The 27,110-nt window shown below is 39.3% G+C and overlaps 1 protein-coding gene across 1 annotated transcript; it reads right to left on the bottom strand.

Annotated features, from left to right (window-relative positions):
• Positions 1–20,654: 20,654 nt before the first annotated feature.
• Positions 20,655–27,083, bottom strand: LOC139743498 (receptor-type tyrosine-protein phosphatase mu-like). Its single transcript, XM_071653980.1, has 5 exons — positions 26,958–27,083; positions 26,293–26,607; positions 25,110–25,183; positions 21,553–21,828; positions 20,655–20,726 (listed from the first exon to the last, which is right to left on the bottom strand). Exons 1-5 carry the CDS (start codon positions 27,013–27,015, stop codon positions 20,655–20,657), a joined length of 795 nt encoding a protein of 264 aa, XP_071510081.1. The 5' UTR covers positions 27,016–27,083.
• Positions 27,084–27,110: the final 27 nt, after the last annotated feature.

Below are 27,110 nucleotides of genomic sequence, written 5' to 3'. Positions count from 1 at the left end.
AGCACCAAAAAATGTATCTACACTTTAGATATAACCTATAACAAACAGAATGATTCAAATTTCGTGCACTTACAGTCCCCGAAAAGCACGACAAAGTATTTACACTCGAGATTTTTTTTTTTCACTTTAATCGCACACTGGTGTGGTACAAACATTGTATGCTGATGGTATATTTGAGACAGAAAGTTGTCTGAATTGTCTGACCCTGAGACGTCCTTAAAATACCCTGATTCACAAATACCTCGATCCACAAATAAACTTGTTGAAAATAAAGCTAAAATACTTGTATATATATATATATATATATATATATGTATATATATATATATATATATATATATATATATATATATAACGAAGTACTGAAAGTCAATCCATCACACTGTGAGCTCTAGTAACAGGCTTAACAAGAAATGAAAAATTGAATTCATATTTAACAAAGAATTGGTAATTCGAACTTGATTATGAAATATCACCACAAGTTGTCCAAATATATATAGCTTACCAACGAAAAGTACGCTTTTAATTCCATTGATGGATAATGCAGTGTACATGTATATTCCTTGTTTAGAAAGGAATTATCTGCATTCTTGAATAAATTTCCTTTAAGAACAAGAACAATCAATTGCTTTCTTCTGCTCTTTTCCAAGGTTGTTTCGAATAACAATTTCTCTGTAAATATATACTCTAAAAAGCTAATATCAGAATATCGTCGGCTTTGCTCTCTGTATTAACAGAGATTTTGAAGGGAATTTTGTGTCCATACATTGCTGGAAACAACATTTGCCTGTAATTTGAAGTCAAATATGTGTTAAAAGTACGGTAAATGGTACAATTATGCAGAATGACATGCTTATTGAGCTTTTTGAAAATATGGGCATTAGTTCTTAAGTATTGACAGCTGAATCCTGACTGGATATTACTGGTTGCCATGGCAACAGGAAAAAACTTTTTTGAACAATAATCAATAGAAATATTTGTTTTTAATTCACCTATCTACAAAAAAAAACTGAACAAAAAATACCAAAGTTTGCAGCAGTTGGAGGCATTTTTTGGATTATCAATCACCTGTATACATCTGGTTACCATGGTAACCATGCACAATATTTTAACTTACAATGTATCCCATTGTTTTGCTGACATCTCTAGCAACATATATACATATGGTTTACGGTGTTTTGCGACGGTGATTGCGACGCCCGAACGGTTTGGGGTCACAATCACTAGGTATACAACCTCACTCGGCTTGCTGCAACTCGGAAAAAATATACACGAAATAAAAACGGCTAGAAACTAAACTACACTGACCTCAGCTAGTGAGTTTGCTGGCAAAAACCCTTGTTTGCCGAGGAAAAAGTCTGCGTGCGCTAAGACTACTACACTCACCACTGGCACTGGCGCCTGTAGCAGTGCTAGTGGTGCGTGTAGTAGTCTTGGCGTGCGCAGACTCTTTTTCGAACAATAAGGTCTTGTCGCAACTAAAATGGCCTGTAAAATTTTATTGATACCACAATTTCGAATCACATACTACCTAGGGGTGTTCCAGAGAGTCCAACCGACCACCCTATGCAGTCAAACCTTTTCTGCGGGGTGGGTTGAACGAAGTCATTTTTTCTGGGTCCCTGCGCCTGGACTATTAATAGCATCAATCTGCCTTTTATTTTCCGTACGTAAAGCGCACAGAAACGTAACGAAACGTTACCAAATACAGTGAAATGCATTGTACGGCGTGGCACTATCATTAGAAGTAAATCCCATTCCTTTTTATTTTATTTGCTTGAAGCAGTCGTCAAACCATTTTCGCAGCGACATCACTTAGGAATAAGAATGTATGAAGATAATCGTTACTCATTTATTCTGCGCTACTGACATAGCATTTACATTTTCCAACTTTTATTGACATGCAGTATTATGTTACTGTATGGTTACGATTACGAATGTTGGTTATGAATTCAAAAGACTGGTTTATTAATTGAACTATAAAGGTAATAGCTGTTTTGAAAGTAGTTCGATGCAAGTTCAAAACGCAATCGAAGTCATCGTCATAGGGGGAACTGATAGCTCTAGAAAACTTGTTTAGGCTAGTAAAGATTGCCGTACGCAATCTTTGTAGAAAGTTTTGACCTAGGCCATCTTTCGAGTATTTTGAGAAATTATATAAAGAATTATTTGTTTTGATTATGTCAAGAATTAGTTTGAACTATGAGAAAAAAAAGGCACGGTTACCCAAACAATGTCGTGGTTCGATTAGACATGATGGGTAAAGTGAATTCATGACTTGACTAATCCTTACTGAATTGATGATCACTTCTGTAAACCATCAGTTATGTCTTGTAGATGATACTTCTGTAATCGTAGGCAAAATTCTTTTGAGCGATGAGACGAAAACCAACAAACAAAATGCCGTGTATCATCGCTCGAGATTCCAACATTTGGCGTCACCCGACCAACAATAAGTGACAAATCAAATGGAATATTATGTTGTGATAGCAGACTGTGTTACGATTTTCAAATGTTTCGAGCAATTGTTTTTAAAAAAGAGAGAATGAGGGAAAGTTCAAGAAATTAGAAAAAAAAAGCACGTAAATGCAGGCGATCACGTTTGATAATAAAAGTAAGAGATTACAATCGGCCGTGCGGATGTATATGATTGCCATATTTACATGTCTGATTTCTGTAAACTATGTTATATTTAAATTTAAGTTCCCTTCCCTCCTTGATAAAAGTTGTGTTGGGTTTTCGCTATAGGCATTTATTAGGAAACGCTGTAAAAACGACAACAAATGCCTACTATACGGGTCTAGGAACAGCACCCCCTGAAAAACCACCCTCCGGATAACTACCACCCGGATAATTACCCCCCAGGACAATTCCCCCCTAGGGCAACTACCCCCCGGACAACTACCCTCCAAGGGCAATTACCCTCCAGGGTAATTACCCCCTGGGACAACTACCCCCAAGACAACTACCCTCCTAGGGCAATCACCCCAGGGCAATTCCCCCTTAGGAAATCTACCCCCTGGATAACTACCCCTCGGATAACTACCCCTGGATAACTACCCCCGCGGATAACTACCCCCTGGATAATTACCCCCCGGAAAACTACCCCCTGGATAGCTACCCCCTGGAAAACTACCCCCTGGGTAACTACCCCCAGGAGAACTACCCCCTGGGTAACTACCCCCAGGATAACTACCCCCCTACCCCTCGGATAACTACCCCCCCCCCGGATTATTACCCCCCGGATAATTACCCTCCGGATAACTACCCCCCCCCCCCGATAATTACCACCAGGATAATTATCCCCAGATTAATTACCCCCTCCTCCGATAACTAGACCCCAGATAACTTCCACCCGATAACTACCCCCTCCGATAACTCCCCATGGATGATTACCCCGGATAAGTAGGCCTACAACTTCCCCTCCCCTATAACTATCAAGAGGAAAATTACCCCCAGGACAGTGCACCACGTCAATTACTCCCTGGGTAACTACCTCCCGGGTCACTGCCCCCACCCCCACCCCGACTCTTACTTTTAATAAAAAGGATATCATTACTACAGAAAACGAAGTTCTTTGTATTATTTGCCAGGAATCACGGAGATGCCATACTGAGACATCATCTTATGAAAACAACATCTTAAGGATTTACGATTTGTATCGTTTGCATTTAGGACGATTTATGTACAAGCTTAATTTCTCCCTCTGTATTCTAGTAGAGCGGTTAAGCCCTCAAAATCACGAGAATTGTGCAAAATTTGACTAAAGTATGAAACTTTCACCAGTGTTAGTACATACCATAAGATTCATTTTAAGATCGGGAGGTAAGTCTGATTTGACCTCTGATGACCTCCAGCGGTCAATGAACTTTAAATATCAGAATATTGATGTTTGGAGGCATTTGTGAATGACAGGCTTAGATCTTGGTTACGCTGCACTAAATATGCATTTGTACTACAAATCTTCTGATTCCACAGGGCATTGACAGGTTTCTACCTTTGACCTCTGATGACCTTTAGAGGTCAATGACCTTAAAATACCATAATATTGATCTGTGATGTTATTAGTTAATGATAAACATGGTTAAGATGTGCAAAACAAGCATATCTGTTTTGCAATGAAACTGTCTTCATATTCCAAAGAGCAAAGACAGGTTTCTAACTCTGACCTCTGGTGACCTTTTAGAGGTCAATGACCTCAAAATATCATAATATTGATCTGTAGTGTCATTAGTTAATGATAAACACGGTTAAGATGTACAAAACAAGCATATACCTGTTTTACAAGAAATTGTCTTCATATTCCAAAAAGCACAGATAAGGCTCTACCTCTGACCTCTGGTGACCTTTAGAGGATGTACAAAACAAACACAATTGTAGCCCAGATGGCTACTAGCACGTGTTTATAATAAAGAATAAAATAGAATAGAATAGAATAGAATAGGATAGAGAGTAAAGGAAAACAACACTGCAGTCCTTTTCCTAGCCCTTTTTACACTTGTGTTTCTTAACCCGGACTTTCTCTGACCCAGGACTATCGTTAGTCCCGTATCAATTGTTTCAGCTTTTTACACTGGCCAATCAGTCCCGTACTATCTCTTGTCCGGGGCTAAGGAGAAAACTGACCTTTTTACACTCGTATTTCTTAGCCCCGGACTTTCCAAACCACATTAATATTCATGATTACGCTGTGCACTGTACACGTACACGCACGCACCGGCAGCACTTGATTACCTCGTTTCTGATTGGTCAGTGGGGGTCGGACTTCGTCTCCGTTGCTTAGCCCCGGATTATTTTTTCGTTCTGTTTACACTCACTTGCTTGGCACCGCAATTGCGGTGCTAACCCTGCTATTTTGCAGGGCCAGATAGTACGGGATTATCGGTGGGGCTAGCCCACTTTGGCAAAAACGAGTGTAAACAGTGGGCTAAGGATAGTCCCGTACAAGCGGTGGGGCTAAGCCCCCCCCCCCCCCCCCCCCCCCCCCTTAGCCCCACCTTTGGTACGGGACTAAGCAAAAATTTACAAGTGTAAAAAGCCCTTATGAAACCGTTTATGTTCCTTCCAGCTATTTCCTTTCTTTTGTGTGTGTGTGTCAAAACCACCTCTTCCAAGAAAAGTCTATGGTCATAGGAATTTATGAGTTTGATGTTGGCTACTTTCCCCGCTAGTGGTCAGCACTCTCCATCCCCAAAGCCCCGCGCCAAATTACGGGGAATGACGTGATGACTTGTTTTTGCCCTCTGATCCCCAAACATAAATGACCCTCTGAGCTGGAAGGTGGCCCTCCTGCCAGAATTTATCCCTCTATTTTAGCATTTATTGTTTAGTGGAGTGGGTCAAACAGGAACTCCAAAGACAAATTCAGGGATAATGACCCAGAACAACGATGACGTTGGTTGCCATAAGGACACTAATATTCATTTGGTTTATCATTTTGATATCCAAGAAACAATAAAGTCTTTACCAGTGGTTACAGAGAACAAGTGAATGAAGAAACTAAAAGACAGTGGGCGAGTTAATCAGAAATTGAGATGAATCATAGAAAATTGAGTTTTCACAGAAACGAATAGGAGGAGCAAATTGAACATTTGACCGGTAAGAAATTAATTTCCAGTGAACGCCACACCCCAATGTAAGATTGAGCCAATGAAATGCTTTAGGGAAAGGAAGTTTGTTAGTAAATTAGTTATAAAAAAACATGTCTCAGCCGAGAAATCAGTTAGAGTGGCAAGCACAGTGGGAGCGGCTTCACACTATGTAGTGAAGCAAAGGCTGCAGAGTATTTTGGAATTTTGAGGAACTTTGAGAATAGTTGGAGACCACAGAGATAAAGTCAGGAGTTCCCCTTTCTTGGTACATCATGCCCCCCCCCCCCTCCAAGTCAACCAACTAATCTTTATCGACGCCGAATGCACCATCGACCTACGCTGTGAATGTGATGAGGATCTGACTGTCATGACTGAACCGGCGAGCAGCAGGACATTAGGAAAAACTAGGAGTCACGATAGCACAAAACTTTGGTTTACGCCAATTTGGAGTGCAATTACAAACTCCAAATAGTCAACTGGTGTCATCGGAGATGTTGAAGCGCCCTGTCAGACTGATACAAAGTGGAGAGTGATGGTGACGAAGAGAATAGGCCTACTGACAGCGTGACGGCAGACCGCTCAACGGACGGCCCATGCAGTCACACTGACGAGATCGACAATGACATGCAGACGAGGACCTCATTCGTCGACCGAGAGTAATCATTTAAGAGGAATGACTTTAATTTACGTTTGAAGATATTTCAAGAGATGTAGTAGTCTGACATGTTAAGGGGCAAATCATTCTACTCTTTGCAGTCTTGTGAACATCCGCTTGTATATTTAGCGAAAACTGTTCGAGTACGTGGACAGTGATAAGTAGGCCCCTATAAGTCACTCTGTCGAGTAAATTATATATGAACCAAATGGCTTCTTTTGAACATGTATTGTGTTGAAAAGTTCTTGGTAATTCTTTTCCAGGCAAAATGTGTACATGAAAATTCCGATGTTAAAATGCATGTGATGGGAAATGTAAACAGTATGTGCGAATGCCTCTATTATGTTTCCTGCTATACTTGTTTGTTAGTGGGGAAAAGAAAAGAAAAGAGAAGTCTCGCTCTACCACGACTACATACTACAATGCCTACGGATATCTTTGTTTCACATTGTTAGTGGGGAAAAGAAAAGAAAAGAGAAGTCTCGCTTCATGAGAGATGTTCAGATCCCGCTCGACACCACAACGTCTACGGATGTCTAGGCTGAAGGTGGGTTTGAATGTCTTATAGGGCCGATAGAGCACTAACAGTAAGTGCAGATTAATTGGCACGCTAAAATGCATGTGATGGGAAATGTAAACAGTATGTGCGAATACCTCTATTATGTTTCCTGCTAAACTTGTTTGTTAGTGGGGAAAAGAAAAGAAAAGAGAAGTCTCGCTCTACCACGACTACATACTACAATGCCTACGGATATCTTTGTTTCACATTGTTAGTGGGGAAAAGAAAAGACAAGAGAAGTCTCGCTTCATGAGAGATGTTCAGATCCCGCTCGACACCACAACGTCTACGGATGTCTAGGCTGAAGGTGGGTTTGAATGTCTTATAGGGCCGATAGAGCACTAACAGTAAGTGCAGATTAATTGGCACGCTAAAATGCATGTGATGGGAAATGTAAACAGTATGTGCGAATACCTCTATTATGTTTCTTGCTAAACTTGTTTGTTAGTGGGGAAAAGAAAAGAAAAGAGAAGTCTCGCTCTACCACGACTACATACTACAATGCCTACGGATATCTTTGTTTCACATTGTTAGTGGGGAAAAGAAAAGACAAGAGAAGTCTCGCTTCATGAGAGATGTTCAGATCCCGCTCGACACCACAACGTCTACGGATGTCTAGGCTGAAGGTGGGTTTGAGTGTCTTATAGGGCCGATAGAGCACTAACAGTAAGTGCAGATTAATTGGCACGCTAAAATGCATGTGATGGGAAATGTAAACAGTATGTGCGAATACCTCTATTATGTTTCCTGCTATTGAAAACTTGTTTGTTAGTGGGGAAAAGAAAAGAAAAGAGAAGTCTCGCTCTACCACGACTACATACTACAATGCCTACGGATATCTTTGTTTCACATTGTTAGTGGGGAAAAGAAAAGAAAAGAGAAGTCTCGCTTCATGGGAGATGTTCAGATCCCGCTCGACACCACAACGTCTACGGATGTCTAGGCTGAAGGTGGGTTTGAATGTCTTATAGGGCCGATAGAGCACTAACAGTAAGTGCAGATTAATTGGCACGCTATCTTTTGAAGAGAAACAATACTTTGTTTCACACAAAATGAAAAAGCAGAAAAAACAACTGATAATCATCCGCTCATGTAAAAGCAAGCAGAAGTTTTTCAAAACATTTCAAGAGGCATATTTGTGAGTTACAGTCTGTTAAACATGCCAATATACTCTGAAAAACAAATTGAAGGCCACCTTCAATAGGCCACCTGCAATACAGCCTCGCATTTTCCGACATCACAAAAACTTTGATCAACACGTTCCATATATTATACTCGTGATGGACAACAACATGCAAGATTGATGCATTTCTTCCAATTAAGACAACAGACAGGAACTGATTCCACGTAAAATACATAAACATGTATTTTGATTTTTCCATGCATTTTTCCCATATCATTACACACAATCATTACACACGTATACTTGATATGGTGTTCAGCTCACTGTGTGCAGACTGAGCACGACCTGATAATTCAGAACCTCTGCCTGAGAAAGGAGTGTAGAATATCCCGCGATTCAAAAAGAAGCTTTCTTATCAGCTCGTGCATCCTGTACTCTATGTGCAATGCACTCATCATAGAGACAAAAGCTTGCCTTCACCCAAACTGTTTAGATATTGCCATTGGAAGACTCTGATGATCGCATACAGTGGCTGTGGACCTATAAGAACGCTGGTCTGACTACAGGATGTCTATCCAGTTTAGTCGTGGAGGAGATCTGTGTGCCGATCGCGTGCTTCACTGAAGACGCAGATGCTGCCCTGTCTTAAAAGAGATCGAGGGTATAGATCTAGACCAATTTCAGCAGGTTACACTGAATCACCACTTGCTGGCAGAGAGTCTTAACCGGATCATGCAGGTGATATTACCCGCTGCCAGCGTACCCTGATTCACACATATGATGCAAACCGGATGGCGGCATATTGGAAACAACCAATATTTGGGCATGGGGGCACAACTCTTGGCCAGGCCCAAGTGTTAAGGAGTATCGAGCATAAAGAAGACAATTAGAGTAAATAGTAGTTCCACTCCTATTTGGAATTGAGGTTCCTAAACAGGTCATTGAAAAAATGCCCAAAATTGCCTGACGTAATGACCCAAACTTAATTGGATGACAATAGCAAGTTGCAAGACACAGGGTTGCTTCATGTGGAATGCATGTTATGCCTCACAGTATGTCGCCTTCCAAATGGTCCATGACGTCACTGTATGCTCCTGGACCATGAGTCATTCACCGGAACCATACAGCCCACGAGCTTGACACTGACCAACACAGGCCCGCCAGCTGGAAACTAGGTAGCATTGCCCATGAGCTTGACACTTAGGCAAACCAGGCCCATACGAATCCGACACATGGAGGGGGGGGGGGGGGGAGGGGGAGGTCCACAAGACCTACACTGAATAGATTAAGCTTTCTGATGTAATACATATATTAATCTCGTGGGCTTTGTTTTCCTCGAGTGTCGAGCTCGCGGACCGCACAGCTTGTGGGCCTATTATATTTGATGCCGAGCTCATTGACCTTGTTTATCTAGTGTTTAGGTCACGGGATGTATGACTCGTGGGCTGCGTAACTCATGGGCTGTACGAGTCGGGTTGTTTGACTCGTGACGTACATCGCTGATGAGGTGGGCCTGTTGTTTTCTGGTTAGCATCTGTCACCCTTTCATCCAGTTCAAGGGACTTTGCCATATGCCTGTTCACAAACTATTAAGCATCAACCCAAAATATGGTACTCCTCTCCCCACCTTCCATGTTTAAGCGTACAAATTTTGTCCAGTGTAAATTGGATAATGTTGCATATAATTTCATGCAAGCTATAGTCTGCATAACTTACCCAAACAAATATTATATTTGAGGTCACTGCCATCACTGAAGACACGTAAGCTTCATTTCTGAAATAATTGACCGCTCACATTCCTCAGACCTGTTACTATGAACCAATGCTTTAAATTGGAATGTGCATACATACTTTGATTATAACGTCAAGGCGTGATTTGTACATGATTAAACATTTAGGATTAAACCAATGAAGCCAAACATCAATATTTGCAATCCTACACAAATTTTTAGTGATATTCTAAAAGTCTGACCTCACATTGTCCTTAGAGGTCAAAGTTGGATATACTCAGGGTAATGACCAATGTTCTGTGGAATGAGAAGACACTTCTTATACAATGGAGTATATGCTAATAGCATAATGCATGATTGCACACCAGGTAAACAGTTAACCATTGAATATACATCAAATATCAATATTTTGATATTTTGAGGTCATTGACCTGTCACAGTCCTCAGAAAGGCAGAGACGCGTAAATAATTTCCCTTGATCTGAGGAATAGGAAAAAGATTCAGTTGTAACACAAATTAATTTTTAGGACAGCGTTATGTTTATCATCAACCAATTGCACCAAATATCAAAATTCTGATAATTTGAGGTCAATAATTGACCTCTGGAGGTCATTAGAGGTCAAAGGTAGAAACCTGTCAAGGATCTATGGAACATGAAGACAATTCCAATGTAACAAAAATGAGTTTTTAGTACATCATTACCATATTCAACATTAATCAATGACGCAAAATGTCATTTTCTATCAAATTTTGAGGTCATTGACCTCTGGAGGTCATCAGAGGTCAAAGGTAGAAACCTGTCAGGGTTCTATGGAACATGAAGACAATTTCACTGTAACGAAAATGAGTTTTAGTACATCATTACCATATTTAACATTAATCAATGACGCAAAATATCAATTTTTATCAAATTTTGAGGTCATTGACCTTTGGAGGTCATCAGAGGTCAATTCAGACTTACCTCCCGATCTTAAAATGAATCTCGTAACATGTACTAACACTGGTGAAAGTTTCATGCTTTAGTCAAATTTTGCACAATTTTTCGGCTTATCTGCTCTACTATTCTGACTCTATGTTCATAAAACACGAAGCTGTCCCTTCATATCCTACCCGGTAATCCAGTAAATGTCAATGCCTTTCACCAAAACTATTTTCGCTAAATCTGTATTTTCTTTTACTGTTCCGAAATTTCGGATTTCTCTTGATAGTATAGTATAAAAGAAGTTTTAAAGGGTATGTACAGTTCTGGTCGAGGTGAGAATTTTGCTTTTAACGTTTTGCGAGATATTCAGAAAGCACTCTATGAGATGTCAAAGATCATGCAATTCTAAGGGGTATCAAAAGTTTATTTGATGAAAATCGGTTTTGAAATGGCTGAGATATCCAAAAACAAGGTGAAACAAAGAGATCCTAATAAAGGTGGGGCATGTCGCCTTTTATTATTATCACTTTTTTTGGATATCAGCCATTTGAACACCAATTTTCATCAAATAAACGTTGAATCCTTTTAAAAATTACATGCTCTTTCATATTTCATGAGATGTTTCTCACTATCTCACCGAAGAATGTTCAAAACATGAATCCCCACCTCAACCAGTACTGTACAGTCCCTTTAAGTTTGAATGCCTTTACCATTGAATTAAAGACATTTTGAAGAAATGTTACACTTCAGAATGAGTTATACTTTTTGCAATATTTTTTTAGCCACAATGGTTTACAACAACTCCATGTAACACTTCTTTATTTTGAGGAGCTTATATCTCATGCCTCACGTGCCCTGGTTTTGACCCATCATCTTCCTCTTCCCTCTCGCTTTTCTCTGTCCACCGTGAAGGTAGTCTATTCCTGTCATTCATTACTCACCTTTCCTCTTTCTCTCATTACAAGGGATTTATCTCGTGTGTGTTCATGTGCAATGCACTCCCGTTAAAACGAAATGCTCAGGACCGGCAGTTTTTTGTTTTTTTTTTTTTTTTTTTCGTTTTAACGAAATTTCATTATAACCGAACAAATATAATATGCAATGTATAAGGAAAAGAAGGAAACCACGCATAAAAAATTTTGTTTGTTGAATCCTCATCATACGCTGGAAAGCTATGTGAGATGGGAGAATACCTTTTTAATTTCGTTTAAATATTACATTTTAAAAAGAGCATAAAGTTGTTTGTGTTGTCACACATGTGGAGAAAATGACGGTGTAGGATTTGGTTACAGTTCGCTATTCCAAAAGTTCTTTTCTTACTATAAAAGTACGCTACTCCGAAGGCTCCTTATTCCGAAGTTTTGCCATTCCCGGGATTCCGATGGTTTGTTTATCTGAAGGTTCGCATTTCTGAAGAATCATTATTCCGAAAGTTCATGATTTAGATCAAAATAATATATTGTTCATTTTCCGAAGGTTCGTTGATCTGAAAATGAAATGAGGTTCGTCATTTTGAAGGTTTATAAATCAAAAAGTGAGAAAGGTTCACTATTCAGAAAGTCCTTTGTTCCGAAGGCTTTTTCATCCGAAAATGAAATAAGGTTCGTTATTCCGAAGAAATTTTGTTAATGAAAAAAAAAATGAGAAAGGTTAGTTATTTCGAAGATTTATTTATCTTAAGACGATTATAAGGATTGCAGTTCTTAAGTTTTGTTGGTGTACTCTCCTTTTTTCACCATGCATTAACGATATTTTTGTAATGTTCCGATTAACGAACGTTTTGAATTCCTATCATGTTCGGACTAACGAACCGTATAAGAATGAGAATAACGACCATATTTTATTATCGGATTAACGAACCTTTGTTATGGAATAACGCCAAAATGTGCTTAATATTTCATTTCCGAACTATTACGGACATTTAGTTGTATCAGAATCTGTGTTTTGTATTAAAGGACTTCGGAACAATGAAACTAACCTTATCTGAATTCAGATTATTGTATTACAATAATGCAAGTTCCCCTCGGAAACTGTGCGTGATACACGGAGTGAACATTCAATGATGCGTTCGCTCATGCAGAGACGCTTTAAAAATGCTTGTTCCGCTACGCATTTTCGAATGCGATCCGCATTTCGTTAAAACGGAGCACATTTCCTTTATTTTTCTTTGTCAGTGGTGCTCAGAAAATACTTCGTGATAACGAAAATTTTGTTATAACGGTCTTCGTTATAAGCGAATTGTGTACCATAGACTTTAATGGCGATAATTTGGGGACCAGAAGTTTTGCTTCGTTATAACGAAATTTCGTTATAACCGTGTTCGTTGTAATGGGAGTGCACTGTATCTTTATTTGTGTTCTTCGTCTCTGTCTTAATTTTCTCTCTTTGCATTGTTTCATCAATTTTGTAACTATTTTACTGTTATACCGTTAACGCTCATTTCAGAATTGCCCTACTGCATCATTGGGCATTAACAACTAGTATATCAAGAATGTGGGAAGAGATTGTCACCTCCTTGGTATGATCACCGCAGAGCATTACCTCCCTTGACAATTACTCCTTATTAAAATTAGGCTCCAAACAGTCACCCCTCTTACAATAACTCTCCCCCAGAAAATTACGTTTCTTATTGTTATTTTCGAACAACGTTTGCTATTTGAATTGAAAAAAAAAACATTTTTTCACTACATATCGTCTGGTTTTGGTCGAGACCTAACTTCAGGTTTTAAATATCTTTTGGGTGAGAAAATTAGAAATCCCTTACGAAATATTAAAGAGCATGTTATTCCAAGAAGGATTCAAGTTTTTGTGAAAAAAAAAATACTCTTGAAATGGCCGGGATAAAACAGAGCAGCCATATAATGTAAAAAGGATTCTGTCAACTACAACTCTCTATAGATCTATTAAAAAAGAGGGTGCAGGACAAAAGACTTCGTTAACAACTAGGGGTGTTTTGTAAAAAAAAAAAAGAAATACCGTTAAACTCGTAATATTTTACTCTTTCTAATCAGACTAACTTATATATGAACTGGATTTCCCCTTGAAGTGTCGAGAACATTTAACTTGAAAACTAGCACAATTTTACTTGTATGTAAAACAAGCTGTAATCTTACTCTTATGACAGATTAGGGCACCGTTTGATAAAAGTTGCCAGTTATGACATCTTGTTAGTCTCTAATAATTTCAATAAAACCATGGGTTCTGCTTGATTGATAAGCTCGAGTCACCGACTTGTTACCATGGACCTGCTTTGATCGACCTACAACGATTGGTAATTGTGTGGAACTGACAGCTTGTCAGGACTGACTTCATAAAACCGTGCCCGGATCCTATCAGAAATTATGGCTTTATGTCGAAGGGTCCCTCGCTAATGTTAAGGAAATATGAATTGCAGTGAAATCAACTCTCCTTTTCTTATGTTTATCTTCTAATGTGTTATAACGGTAGAAAATGACAAGCCAAAAGAGTAAATGATGACAGTGTAAGAGAAAGGTGCATCTTCTGATATGGTGTTATGAACTTATGGAAAAATTACAAAGGGTGGTACTTCTTTCGGGGGGCGGGGAGGGAGGGTTGTCCAGTAGGTATCAGGAGAGGGCGGGGGTGGGGGTCGGGGTATGGTTATGGGGGGGGGGGGGTAGTAATCCGGGTGGTAGTTCTCCGGGGGTAGTTCTCCGGGGGGTAGTTATCCGGGTGGTAGTTATCCTGGGGGTAGTTATCCGGGGGTAGTTACCCAGGGGGTAGTTCTCCGGGGGTAGTTATCCAGGGGGTAGTTATCCGGGTGGTAGTTATCTGGGGGGTAGCTATCCGGGGGGTAGTCATCCAGGGGGTAGTTACCCAGGGGGTAGTTATCCGGGGGGTAGATGACCTAAGGGTAATTGCCCTTGGGGGTAGTTGCCCTAGGAGGGTAGATGACCGGGTGGTAGTTGTCCTAGGGGGTAATGGCCCTGGAGGGTGATTGCCCTAGGAGGGTAGTTGTCTGGGGGGTTGTTGCCCTAAGGGGGAATAGACCTGGGGGTAATTATCCGGGTGGTAGTTATCAGGAGGGTAGTTGCCCAGGGGGTAAGTGCCCGGATACGCTACTATACATCAAGAGATGATACATACATGAAACACAAAAATTTGTATACGTTCTGATATAATGCAACTGCTGGTTTGTTAGTTAGTTAGTTTGTTTGTTTGTCTGTTTTGAATTACCATGGTCTTTGTTGGGGGAAAGATGAAGAAAAGTAGTAGACGGTGTATCACTCTCAAATCCGGATGATTGCGATAAGTGTGTATCCCTGTCCTTTCTATACAGGTAAACGATTTAAGCTTGGTATGCTATTATAAAAGCCTGCATGTGTCACGCAGAAGAACTGATTCCGCGATCACTTTTAACCTTTCATAAAATTCACGTTTTAAGATAGTAACGACAGCTTGTAGGAGATAGAGTAAGTTAGCGTCCCTGACTGTGGTTCTGAAGACAAAAGGGGACTGAAAAATTCTTTTGCAAATTAGCAGACATAATGCCGATCCTCCAACACTGTTACTCCATTCCGTCACTGATTCTGCTATCAATGGCGACGAAAGAATACTGGTTGCGTGATTATCCACCCCTTGATAGCAGGAAGTTTACCTTTCATTGTTTAAGGCTTCGTTGATGCGGGGTTTATTCGGATACAAGGCGTGAACAGTGTCGTCCGAGTTCTTTCATTCGAAATTCCTCAGAATACGCAATTCAATGGGCAATTAGCGCTGCTACTTCGCAAAGCTATTAGCCAAATTCTTTGCAGACTTGACCTCTCACATGTCAGCTACACGCAATACACGACAAACAGCTATCATTACACACATTCTTATCAAAAAAACAAAACAAAAGGAAAAAACACACTTTTGAGTAGCGACACAGCTTTCTGTCCCTTTCTCAATTAGGTCCTACTTCTAAAAAATACACAGATGACAAGAGTCAGAATATCCTCAAAAGGGAACACGACATATTTGGGCATTAATAATGTTTGTCTTCCGATTTCTCTCCATGCCGTCACGGCCCAAACCATCATAAGAAATAGGGCAATACGTTTTATTAACCAGGGAAATAATAGTACGCATTACATACATTTGGCGCATTATCACACGAATTGTCGACTTTATAAAAACGATAATACATTTAATTGACAACTTAGGCCCTACTATATCTCCAGAGATGAACTTTAAACAGCAAGTCACATACCAGGGAAAAAAAAGTTATGATTATTTGAATGAATTCATTAATGAGGCCAATTAAAAACCGTTGTAAAAGTACACACTCGCATAAAGAGGTTTCAAGTTCGATATATGATCATTGTATTAGCTCATAGATAAAGTATCATAAATTTTGCGTGATCGTTCGATGGAATTATTTTTTTCAGCGCGATTTGTGCGTCACATCAATCACCACTTCATGAAATGGAGGGCATGTATCAAACGAAACTCGCTGGTCATGCAATCGATAGCCTTGGTCAGCTCACTATTATTGCGTAATATTCTAAAGCCCTCGCCGCTTGGCCGCCGACGCCGCCGCGCGCATCATGCTTTGTTTTGTCTTCAGTGGGGTCAAGAGCAATGCCTCATTAGCATACACCCTAGCAACGGAGGCGGAGTCTCGATCGGGCAAGAACAATAGGTGCGAAACGCAACGCAAAGGCGAGAGTTCGAAAAAAATGTAACCGAAAAAAATTGTCTCAGAAAAACTGTGATTTGGGACACTTGTACTCATTCTTACACGCTGAAATTTTCTGTACAAACAGATAAAACATCAAGGAATCAAAATCCGTAATAAAAAAAATTTCGACCAGAGCAGTGCTTCCCCTTCATTTTCGGCTCATTACGGGAAAACTCCCCGTGCGACTTATGACTCATTTCGTCGGAGCGCCACACATATTCATTTTATTTATCTTTTTTTTTTTAAATATGTATGTAGCGAACATTTGTGGGCAGAATCAAGGGTGCAAATGATGAAGATAGGTGTACTGGTGGAAGGATGCCCGGAAAATTTGACTCTCTCAGTGAGCCAATCAGAAGGCGATGTGGTTGCTAGAGGCGGAGCTTAACATCGATTGGCACCATTGTACGGATGGGTGATTCTCACCTCGCATCGCCGCTCGGAGATTGTCTTTGAGAAAGAGGTGAATCTTCAAAGCCCGTTTTCTCGCAATTTTGTCAGACTATTAAACAACTTAAAAAGTGCATTTTATTTCGCTTTCCATGCCCACTTATGGTGCCGAAGAATGCAAGTGTCTAATATCAATGCAAAGCTTAGGAAATGGGCAATGTGATTCAGTGAAAAAATTAATTTTCAAAATGCCCGACTTTTGCCTGAAACCGTTGTCGCCGGTCAATTATTCAGATTCTGCAAGATATGCACTCAATAAAGACTCTTTTAATTTGCGTTTAAAGGAATATAAAGACGGGCAGCTTGCTATTTCGGGGGAGAGGTCATTCCAATATCTAGGGCCCGTATACATTATCGTGTTTTTTTTTTGCGAAAATTGTTCGAGTACGTGGGAGGTGAAATGCGTTACTTTTTTAGTGGGTAGGATAATTATGAATCAAATAATTTTTCCTGAACATGCGAGTGAAAACATCCGGTAACTCCTTGGCAGAAAATTTATACATAAATATGCCGACGTTTTAACTAAATAAATCTGATGTTTTCAGTGTCTTATTCTTGAAAAATAAATCATTCGTGAGGAACAAATATCCAACATGGTTGATATTTCTGATGGCGCGTTTTTGAACACGGAACAGTATGTCAAGAAGATTTTTGATGTGCATTCCCCTAAAGAAGAATACCATAATTAAGGTACGGAGTAATCAAAGTAGAATAAAGATTAAGCAGGATTTGACTTGGAAAAACATTCTTCAGTTTATTAAGAACACCCGTATTTTTGGAAAGAATATTACTTAAATAACTGACGTGGGATTTCCAAGACAAATCACTGTCAATAAAAAGCCCTAGAAACTTTATACTACTAACTTGATTTAATTCAGTTTCATTAAACTTAATGTTACAAGGAAGGGTTTTAAGACTGTTGCTAAAAAGCATACAATGAGTTTTATCGATATTAAGTGACAATTTGTTGGCGTATATCCAAGATTGCACAAGATTTAAGTTCTCTATTCATTGTGTTAACAAGATTATAAGGATCTCTGTGTGTAAAAAACAGATTGGAGTCGTCAGCAAAACATATAAAGGAAAGAATTGGCGAGGAAACATACTAGGAAGATCGTTAATGTACAAAATGAACAATAGTGGGCCTAGTAAGGAGCCCTGTGGAACACCACATGAAATTAACTTTAAGTGAGATTCACAACCATTTATACTCACAAATTGTTTTCTGTGTTATAAATAATCTCGAAACCAGTCCAAAGCCTTCCCACGTACACCATAATGTCGTAGCTTGTAAATCAAAATATCATGGTCAATTGTGTCGAAGGCCTTTGAAAAATCAAGAAAAACTCCAATAGTGTGGGAGACATCATCTATAGCATGAGCAACTTTATGGATAAAAGTGAGTAAGGCATGGGTCGTACTATGGTTTTTCCTAAAACCAAACTGGGAGTTACAAAAGACTTCACACTTTTCGAGAAATTTGTGTGTGCGCGTGTATACCAACCTTTCAAGAAGTTTTGAAAATGAAGTTAACAAAGAAATAGGGCGATAATTTATCACAGATCTTTTTGTCCTTTTTTAAAAATTGGTACAACTTTAGCTATTTTCATTTTTCGTGGAACTTTGCCAGTAGATAACGATAAATTGAAAATGTGTGTTAGTGGTGTAACTACTTCATTAATGATGTTTTTAAGGAGGAAATTGGTGATTCCGTCACATCCAGAGCTTTTCTTATTGTTCAAATTTTGCACGATATCTTTGATTTCTTCTTCAATGACTGGTTCGAAAAAAAAAAAGAGACTGCTGATTCTGGTCTTTTAAAAAGTAATAAAAGTCAGTGTTTGAGTGTGGAATACTGCTGGCAACATTAGGTCCTATGCTTACAAAGTATTCATTGAATACCTCTGCCACATCAGCTTGATCTTCACTATACTTATCATTATAAATAATACGCCTAGGGGGTTCAATGTTATTTTTAGTGCTTTACATGCTTTTTACTACATATTTTAGAGCTTTACATACTTGTACCATATTGCATAGTCATCTTCAATATCCATATAGCATGAGGTAAAGTTTGCCAAGTCGGTCATGAAATTACTGACTGAACACAGAACTTGACGGGATTAAGGTTTAACAAAATCACCACATAAAAAAAGAATAGCAGACTTTTAAAGGAAACCAAAGCCCATATATAAATGGAAATTGGGTCAAAGTTGCTATAGATGTACTAGTAGAGTAATAGAAAGCATCATTGAAAGTTTGAGGGAAATCGGACAATCGATTCTAAAGTCATGCATCGTCAAAGTGTCGGTGCCGTCATCGCTGGATAAGGAAGATAATACATTTCACGACCTGTTTTTGGACAACAATATTAAGCAAATATGATAATTCCACAAAATTTCAATTTTTATAAAAAGTATAAATTCCATCAATTTGTTACGGACATATAAAGGGTAATATTACTCATGCTCTTTAAAATAGGTAAGTAAAAAAACAAAAACTCTTTTATTATATTTGTAAGTAAAGACAGTTGAATTGTGGATACATCAAACATTTCATAAAGGAAGTTCAGAACCAGATAAAGGTTACTTTGAAAAGGAAGAATAATATTCTACAAGTACAACAGTGAAAATTTGATCAAATTTTGAAGAAAAAAAAAGTAAGGGGGTTATGAAATTTTGAAGTTAGGCTGATTTTTTTTTCCTTTGGCACAGCAGTTCTCGAAACTAATGCACTAAGATTTAAATGAGAGAAAAAGACATCAGCAAATTACATAAAAGACAGAGTATTGAAGGAATTTGGAAAAAAAAAAGATGATTATAATGAACAGTAACGGTCCCTCTGGAACCCTACATGCAGTTGAGTTCAAAGAAGATTTACATTGTTAAAGATAAAAAGAATCGTTTTCTTTTCATCAAATAACTTCTGAACCATGGCCTTCCCACATGTACAACAGTGCTGAGTTTATAAGGACTGTCATAGTCACTTATGTCAAGGCCTTAGAGTGGCTAAGGAAAACACCGGTCCGGCATTAGGGCGAAACTAATGGATATTTACTGATACTTCTTTTACTCATGCAGTAAATTAAATTATTAATATAACCTACATAATTAGATGGATTGACAGTTAGGTGAGATGAAGCAGACTGTTGAACATTAGGCGTTTTCACATCAGCCCGATAAAAATGTATAAGCTCGAGATATTTTTCGCAATCGCAAATTTGCGCTATTTCATTTCCTATTCACATCTGCCCGAACATTATCGAATAGAGCGCTAGTTCGCATTAATCATCCCGCTCTTTCGGAAATTTCCGAGTTGGAGTCGAGAAATGTTCTCGATCAAAGCGATACAATTAGCGCGCTAATATGTTTTCACATTATCAAATAGCGCGCTCTTTCGTGATCGGGTTAATTTCCTAAGTCAGAACATCGGGCTGATGTGAAAACGCCTAATCTTACGTGAAATGTAACTTTTGTAAATATCAATATCTTCGGCAAATTGGTTATCTAATGTCAATGTTGTAGAATTTGGGATTTTCGCAGAGGCATAAAAATCACAACCCTCTTTTTTCCTTTGCAAATCCATACGTGTACCAACCAAAAATCTTTAGAATTCCCAATTTACCCAAGCCAATTTAGGGTTGAAACTGAAAACAAAATCAGCATTCTTGAAATGTATAGATGCCAAGGCAAAACAAATGTCCAGTAGAACCTCCAGTAAAGGGAAAAAAAGGAAAAATGTACTGAAATAAGATACAATGAAAAATTTGATTGTGATTGAGACTTGATACAATAATTGCAGTTACCACTGCTGATGTAACATCAGCAATATTTTGCAAATAAAGGTTAACACTGAGACAACTTGTCATCTTTCCAAGAAGATGACAATATACATTATTCAGTCCTTCTTTATTGGCATGTACGAAATGAGACAAATGATTATCACAAGAGGAACCATGATGACAAAAAAGGCTCCTGCAGTCGCAGCCATGATTTTCCAGCAAGGAACAGAATCTGAGGGGGAAAAAAGAAGATTATTCATAACAGTTGTGAGCTTTCCATGGAAATACATTATAAAGAGAAGTATAAACTGCCTTCATTTTAGAGTGTAAAACAAAGTAATCTAGAGCTAGCTATATCTTCAAAGACAAATACATCATAGGGGGAGTTTTGCTTGAACGATAAGATCTTGAAAGAAAATATACTCAAACAATTAAAAGCATATGATCGCAGGTGTCCTTGCTCAGACCAACATTAAAGCTTCAAAAACATAAAATCTTATATTCCCACTAGGCAGACAAACTAATTTGAAAAGGACTCAACAGACGCATAATACAAATCCAGCTGTATACGTACTATTAATGTGTCCTCATATAATAAACCGGTCATGTCGTTGGACTTTATTTGTTGAAATGGTGGCTTTCTCCTCAGTTTCATTGACCAACCTGAGCTTTTTAGGTTATGTCTGACTATCATGTATGTAACCAACATCGTTGATGATTTGTACCCATACATGCGCCTTCCTTCACCAATTTATTGGTACATCCGCAGGTTAGAAATTTCAAACGACACTGCTACACACTGAAATCAACCATCAATAGGATAAAAAGTGTGTATTCCACAAATCCTTACTTTTATTTCCTTGGGATTTTTGAAGAAACATGGCATTTACAATGCCTGAGGGGATTTCCTATCTTGACTTGCCTAAAGGTTCACTTGAGATAAATATTTTGACCCGAATTTTTGCTGGACTCCAACTTTTAGCATATTGGCAGTGCACAAATTCATTTTCCTCCTGAGGTGGGAACCAACGTCATCCCCAAATAAAAGTTATACTAACGAAGACACACTGACCCTGTTCTGGGGTGAGGGCAACCACACTTTGACCCCTTGGACTCTCTGAATCCCGGTTCCGTGCTACCACATTGATGGTGTACTGTGAGGATGGTTGAAGGCCAGTTAGGGTGTGGTTGGGTGGAGACGCAAATGGTACATCTTCGTACGTCTCGGGCATATCAGCTGCTCGCTTCCGTACAGACGAAGACCCTACACTGACGGCATAGTAGATTCTTATTCCAGTGAATCCACTCCGACAGTTGGATCCATTTGTCGGGTTCTACACCACGGCCAAGTTTTCATGAGAAATGTTCAAGTTATTTTTTTTTCCATGATAAGTGGCTTTTGGAGCCATATACATATCATATAAATTTACAAATTACGTGTATAGCCCATCCTGTGTTTAGCCTCCACTTGCTTTTTTAACCCGTTAACAGATGTCAGAGCATATACGGTTAACTTCAGACGTATTGTGAAATGAAATTATTCTCATTTATTATTGAACTGTAAAAGGAATGTTATCCTATGGACGTACTACACCAAATGACATTATCACTCTTTAGCGAATGTATGCATCTATGGGTGCGTTTATCAACTCCTTTTCTCGGCAGAAACAGGTTTTCCAAACAGCTTTAAAGGACTTTTTACGAGTTGATAAACGCAAAGCTGTTTTGAAAGCCCTTTCGGAAAGCCTTTTCGAAAGGGTGCGTTTATCAACTCTCCTTTTCTCGGCAGAAACAGGTTTTCCAAACAGCTTTCAAGGAATTTTTACGAGTTGATAAACGCAAAGCTGTTTTGAAAGCCCTTTCGGAAAGCCTTTTCAAAAGCCGCAAATTTGTGGCTTTCGAAACAGGTTTCCTAAACAGGTTTTCAGAGACCTGTTTGGAACAGCCTTTTGAAGTTGAAAAACACAAAGCTGTTTTGAAACGGCTTTTAGTATTGTACTGCAGTTACGAACAATGCACGCCTTATATGACCTCTTCTCCTCGGGTCGAATTGCGCAATGCAGCTGTGCAGTGACAGGCATGACAGGCCAGTTATCGTGTTCGCGAAGAGAGTTGATAAACGCAACTATTTTGGAAGCCGTTTCTAAAGGGCTTTAGAAAGGGCTTTTGAAAGCCGTTTAAACAGGGGAAAGTTAATAAACGCAGCCTTAAGTCTCATGCTGCCACTCAGAAATATTTGAAGCATGTGCTAAACTGGAGCTGTCTCACAGATAGGAAGACAATTGATTCATGTGGCATTGCATCATGACTCGTCACTCTCAAAGGAAGATATGTCTTTATGATGGTACATGTAATTGCTTTTCGCCGTAAAGCCCCTTTTACACGTTCCCGGATCGCATCACGGATGACCACGGATCGTCGATCCGGGATCATCCGTACTGTTTCCGGCATGACCGTGTTGACTCCGCGAAGTCATCCGGCATCATCCTTGATCATCCGTCATATCCGCGGAAAAAAATTAAGCTCGCTGAATTTTTCATCCCGGACATCACGGATGAAAATCAATACGAACTCTTCCTTGTTGGCACCGTCTACTCCGTGTTGCCTCCGTGTTCCTTCCTTGTAGGCACCGGCTACTCCGTGTTGCCTCCGTGTTCCTTCCTTGTAGGCACCGGCTACTCCGTGTTGCCTCCGTACTCATTCCGGGACAATCCGTAAAGACATCGGGACGTCCGTATTAGCCTTGGCTCCATCCGGGATGAAAAATTCGTGTATTTTTCCAATACAAGCTCGTAAAGTCAATGAAATTTGCTCACATCTTCCCCCATCAGTGCAGCCATCAACCCCTCATACTGTTCGTACAGTGGTCGTCTGAGAAGCTTAAATGACCCACACACACCTCCTTGCTCTTTTTTTTTTGTGTGTTTTGATTAGTTTTGCTTGTTTTGCTTTGTTTATGTCATGATTTTCCAGAAAAATGAGAGTTTGAAACAAAGAAATTTGCCCCTATGGTGTCGACAAATAGAAAAGAGTGTAGGCCGCTGCAGATTTTCTGGTGTGCTTGTTATACTTAGCTCTGGAGGCATGCCGCCCGAGAATGATAAAGTATCAAGAGCAAAAGCAAAAGTCATATGTCAATATTTTGGGGATATCCGTGTAAGGACCGCGAAGGGACCCAGTTGCATCCGTGCTCTTCCTTGATATCCGTGTTAGCTTCGTATCTTTTCCGCTGTAGTCCGCGTTCATTCCTTGTCTGTCCGTGTAGGCACCGTACTTGTCCGTGTAGCCTCCGTACTTGTCCGTGTAGACACCCAGTTGGGATCGTATTCACACCGGTGTTGAGAGGAAAATCGATATTTTGCATGCCGGAACACCACGGATGACGATCCGTGGTCATCCGTGTAGCAACCCGTGAACGTGTAAAAGGGGCTTCGGAAAACAAGCGGCACATTAATAGCACAGGGCTTTGGAAAGGGCTTTGGAAAGGGCTATGGAAAGGGCTTTGGAAAGGGCTTTGGAAAGGGTTTTGGAAAGGGCTTTGGAAAGGGTTTTCGAAAGCCGTTAAACAGGGGAAAGTTGATAAACGCAGCCTATTTCTGTCAATTGTGTCGCAACAGCATATAAAAAATGCTTTCCAGCTTTGAACTCATAATGTCCGCCAACAGCCACCTTGGATAAAAACAAGACGGCGCTTTGAAAAATCTTAAAACAACATGCGCAGACGATACACTTCTCTTAAATCAAGAAAACAGATATGTGCTGTTGCATGATATTGTGAAATTGTCTCTCGGGAGACTTCATTAGCGAAATGCATGTAATTTACTAGAAGAAGCAACTATTTTGTCAGGTTGATTGTGATTTGTGATTTTTTTTTTCTCATTTTTCGTACATTGTTACAAAGTAAACATGGACAGTATACAGTAGACCGCATGTATGTCTCACCATTACAACGTTACATACGCGGTAACAATGTCCATTTCAGAAATAACCAATTTTGTGACACCGAATTTTTCAGATTTGCGGCTCCCTATTGTTGGTGTTTACTCAAAGGCAGCCGAGTCTTAAAAGGAACCTCGGTCAAGACCAAAATGACGGAAACGGTTCTTTTGTCAGTGACGGTGCATGATTACGCAATCGTCAATAACCAGACATTTGCGTGCACTCATCAAAATACACATAATTCAGATGGCGGCGGTGATGATGGGATCAATAAAAGACCTTCATCCATAGTCCATGTGTGTAGTAGTCATAATCTAACAATGTACAGGCCCTACATATCGATAGCTCTTGACGAAACAAGGGATATATTGAAGGGATTTGTCAGATTGTGCAACAGCAAAGTCAGCAGAATTTCTACCTCTAACAACTCATGTCGATCATTGCTATCTTCTTCCAGTAAAGCAGCAATTCCCCTCGAAATACGCTCTTTCACTTGTACTCCGTGTTGTATCACTATCTTGGTATATAGTGGGTCTGTTATGTGTGAATTAATAACTAGTCTTTTATTCTTTAATTAACTCTCGACACAATACCCGTTCAGCCAACATTCTATCTAAATCTCGAGTATACCACATCGAATTCCCCGCAAAAATATATCCTCATTTTTTTTTCTCACCTGCCACGTGACTGTTATCTGTCCTGCTCTTTTTCCAGCCATGGCTTCAACTGAGGAAGGCCCTTCTGATGGACCTGAAGGAAATTTACGGTGAGAGTCATTGTAGACACACTTTAAATATTTTTTTGTCTGAATTTCGTAGCAAAGTCACAATCAATCGGCATGTTGTGACCAGAAGGAAGTCATGCATTATGTCTTACACTGACGGCCTTTGGCGAATCATGCTTTTTTGTCTAAATATTAAGAGATTAAAGAGAACAAAACCCAAAGATAAATGTGGATTGAGTGCAAGAAGGAACATTAGTAGAACACATCAGTGAAAGTTCGAGGAAAATTGGACAATTGATGCAAAAGTTATACATCTTGAAAGTTTTGATGTTGTAATGAACGGATAAGGAGACCACTAGAGTTTATGACGTCATGTGTGGGCAACAATATAGAGGAAATAAAAGAATAATTCAAAAAAAAATTAATGAAAATACACATTCTATTAACTTGTTGCTGACATATGTTATTACGGGTAATATCATTCCCCCTGCTTTCTTACAGAGGTTAGTCAAGTGCTCTTTCATTAAGCTAAAAAAGTGAAAGAAGGTTGAATTTTCTTTATATTTTCTTTACTGTAGTCCACACAATGATGTAAAAAATTGAAGTAGTCTGTTTTTCCCGTCATTACAACACCGAAAATTTAAAAAAGAATCATAACTTTTGTGATTTTCCTATTTCCCTTTCAACTTTAGCTGATGTATTCTAATAATGCTGCTGCTTTCAATAAATTCACATTGTTCTTTCGGTTTTGGTTTAGGAGTACACATATAATGTGGATAAGTCCTTCTCCTAGTCATATGTGGCAATAATCACAGTAGCAGATTTTGGGGGGTTTTGGCTCTTTTTTTCTCTCCCTCTGATATATATGTTTATACATATTTACATATTATATATATATATATATATATATATATATATATATACATACGTATCTATATACACACGTGTATATATATAAATATATAGATATATATACTTACATATATATACCTCTTCACTACCAGTTGGCATGCCTGAATGATTGCATGGCTGGAAAATGACGATTTTTCCCGAAATAGAGTGGCATTTGAACTTTGGGGATATTGCTACAAATCTACTCCGTGCATGGTTCTCCAGAATTCTTGATTTGACTTACGGGAGCATAGTGTCCTGCCTTCTACCTCCATTTTATTCCCGATTCCACCGACACCTGGTCTCTCAGCTGAGACAGCGAAAAGGTAGTCTGTGTCTGGTATCAAATTAGTCATAGTTTCTGACGGCGCCAGCCTATCTCTTCTCATCTCAAGCCGAATGAAGTCACCAGGGCTGCTCTTCGCTTTGTAGTACACCTGGTATCCAAACAGTGGAGGATCACCAACATCTGTCTCTTCATTCCAGGCATCCCAGGCGAGGGTTACCGAGCTGCTGGTGGCTGTATCCACAACGGGGTGACTTGGCAATTGTGGTAACACTAGCATAGTGTCATCAGAAATGTAAAAACATGATAGTACGTTGTCAGCTTGTTGTTTAGTTCCTCTAAATTGCTATACAGGCAAATTAAGTATAAGACATATTAAGTAACTATTGAGATACAACCATAAAACCGAATGTTCAATTCCTCATCCGTTGTAGTGGTGAAATGTGACACGTGACACTGTAAATGGAAAATTTTTTCTACAGAACAGCAACTGCATATGAGGATTATATCTAACATACAGAAATTCTGAGAGATGATTTGTCGTCTCCCAACTCGTGAGCATATTTCAGATCATTAATTCATGATTAACGTATCGTAAACATTCTTACATTTAGAATACTGACCATAAAATCCTTCTTCTGCTATTTCTTGGCTCATGGAAGTGACCACGTCTGACATCATACATCGGAATTTTTCCCCATCTTGGACATCTGATACGATAAAGTCGGCAGTGTACCCATTTGTGGTAATTGCATAGGTAAACAGAGTGATGCCAG

Source organism: Diadema antillarum, unplaced genomic scaffold (genome assembly GCF_040938485.1).
Source record: "Diadema antillarum isolate AM-2024a unplaced genomic scaffold, OU_Dant_1.0 seq00001089_RagTag, whole genome shotgun sequence".
Lineage (NCBI taxonomy): Eukaryota > Metazoa > Echinodermata > Echinoidea > Diadematoida > Diadematidae > Diadema > Diadema antillarum.
The sequence above is the reverse complement of the archived record's forward strand: the minus strand, read 5'-3'. Positions and strand labels throughout refer to the sequence as shown.

What these genes read in the sequence shown, in the direction of transcription:
- LOC139743498 (XM_071653980.1), bottom strand. Translation starts at nt 27,015, where the DNA reads ATGATGTCAGACGTGGTCACTTCCATGAGCCAAGAAATAGCAGAAGAA. An exon ending in AGCAGAAGAAGGATTTTATG is followed by an intron (nt 26,608 to 26,957) that starts GTCAGTATTCTA and finishes ACACTATGCTAG; the next exon opens with TGTTACCACAATTGCCAAGT. An exon ending in AGATAACAGTCACGTGGCAG is followed by an intron (nt 21,829 to 25,109) that starts GTGAGAAAAAAA and finishes GCCGTGGTGTAG; the next exon opens with AACCCGACAAATGGATCCAA.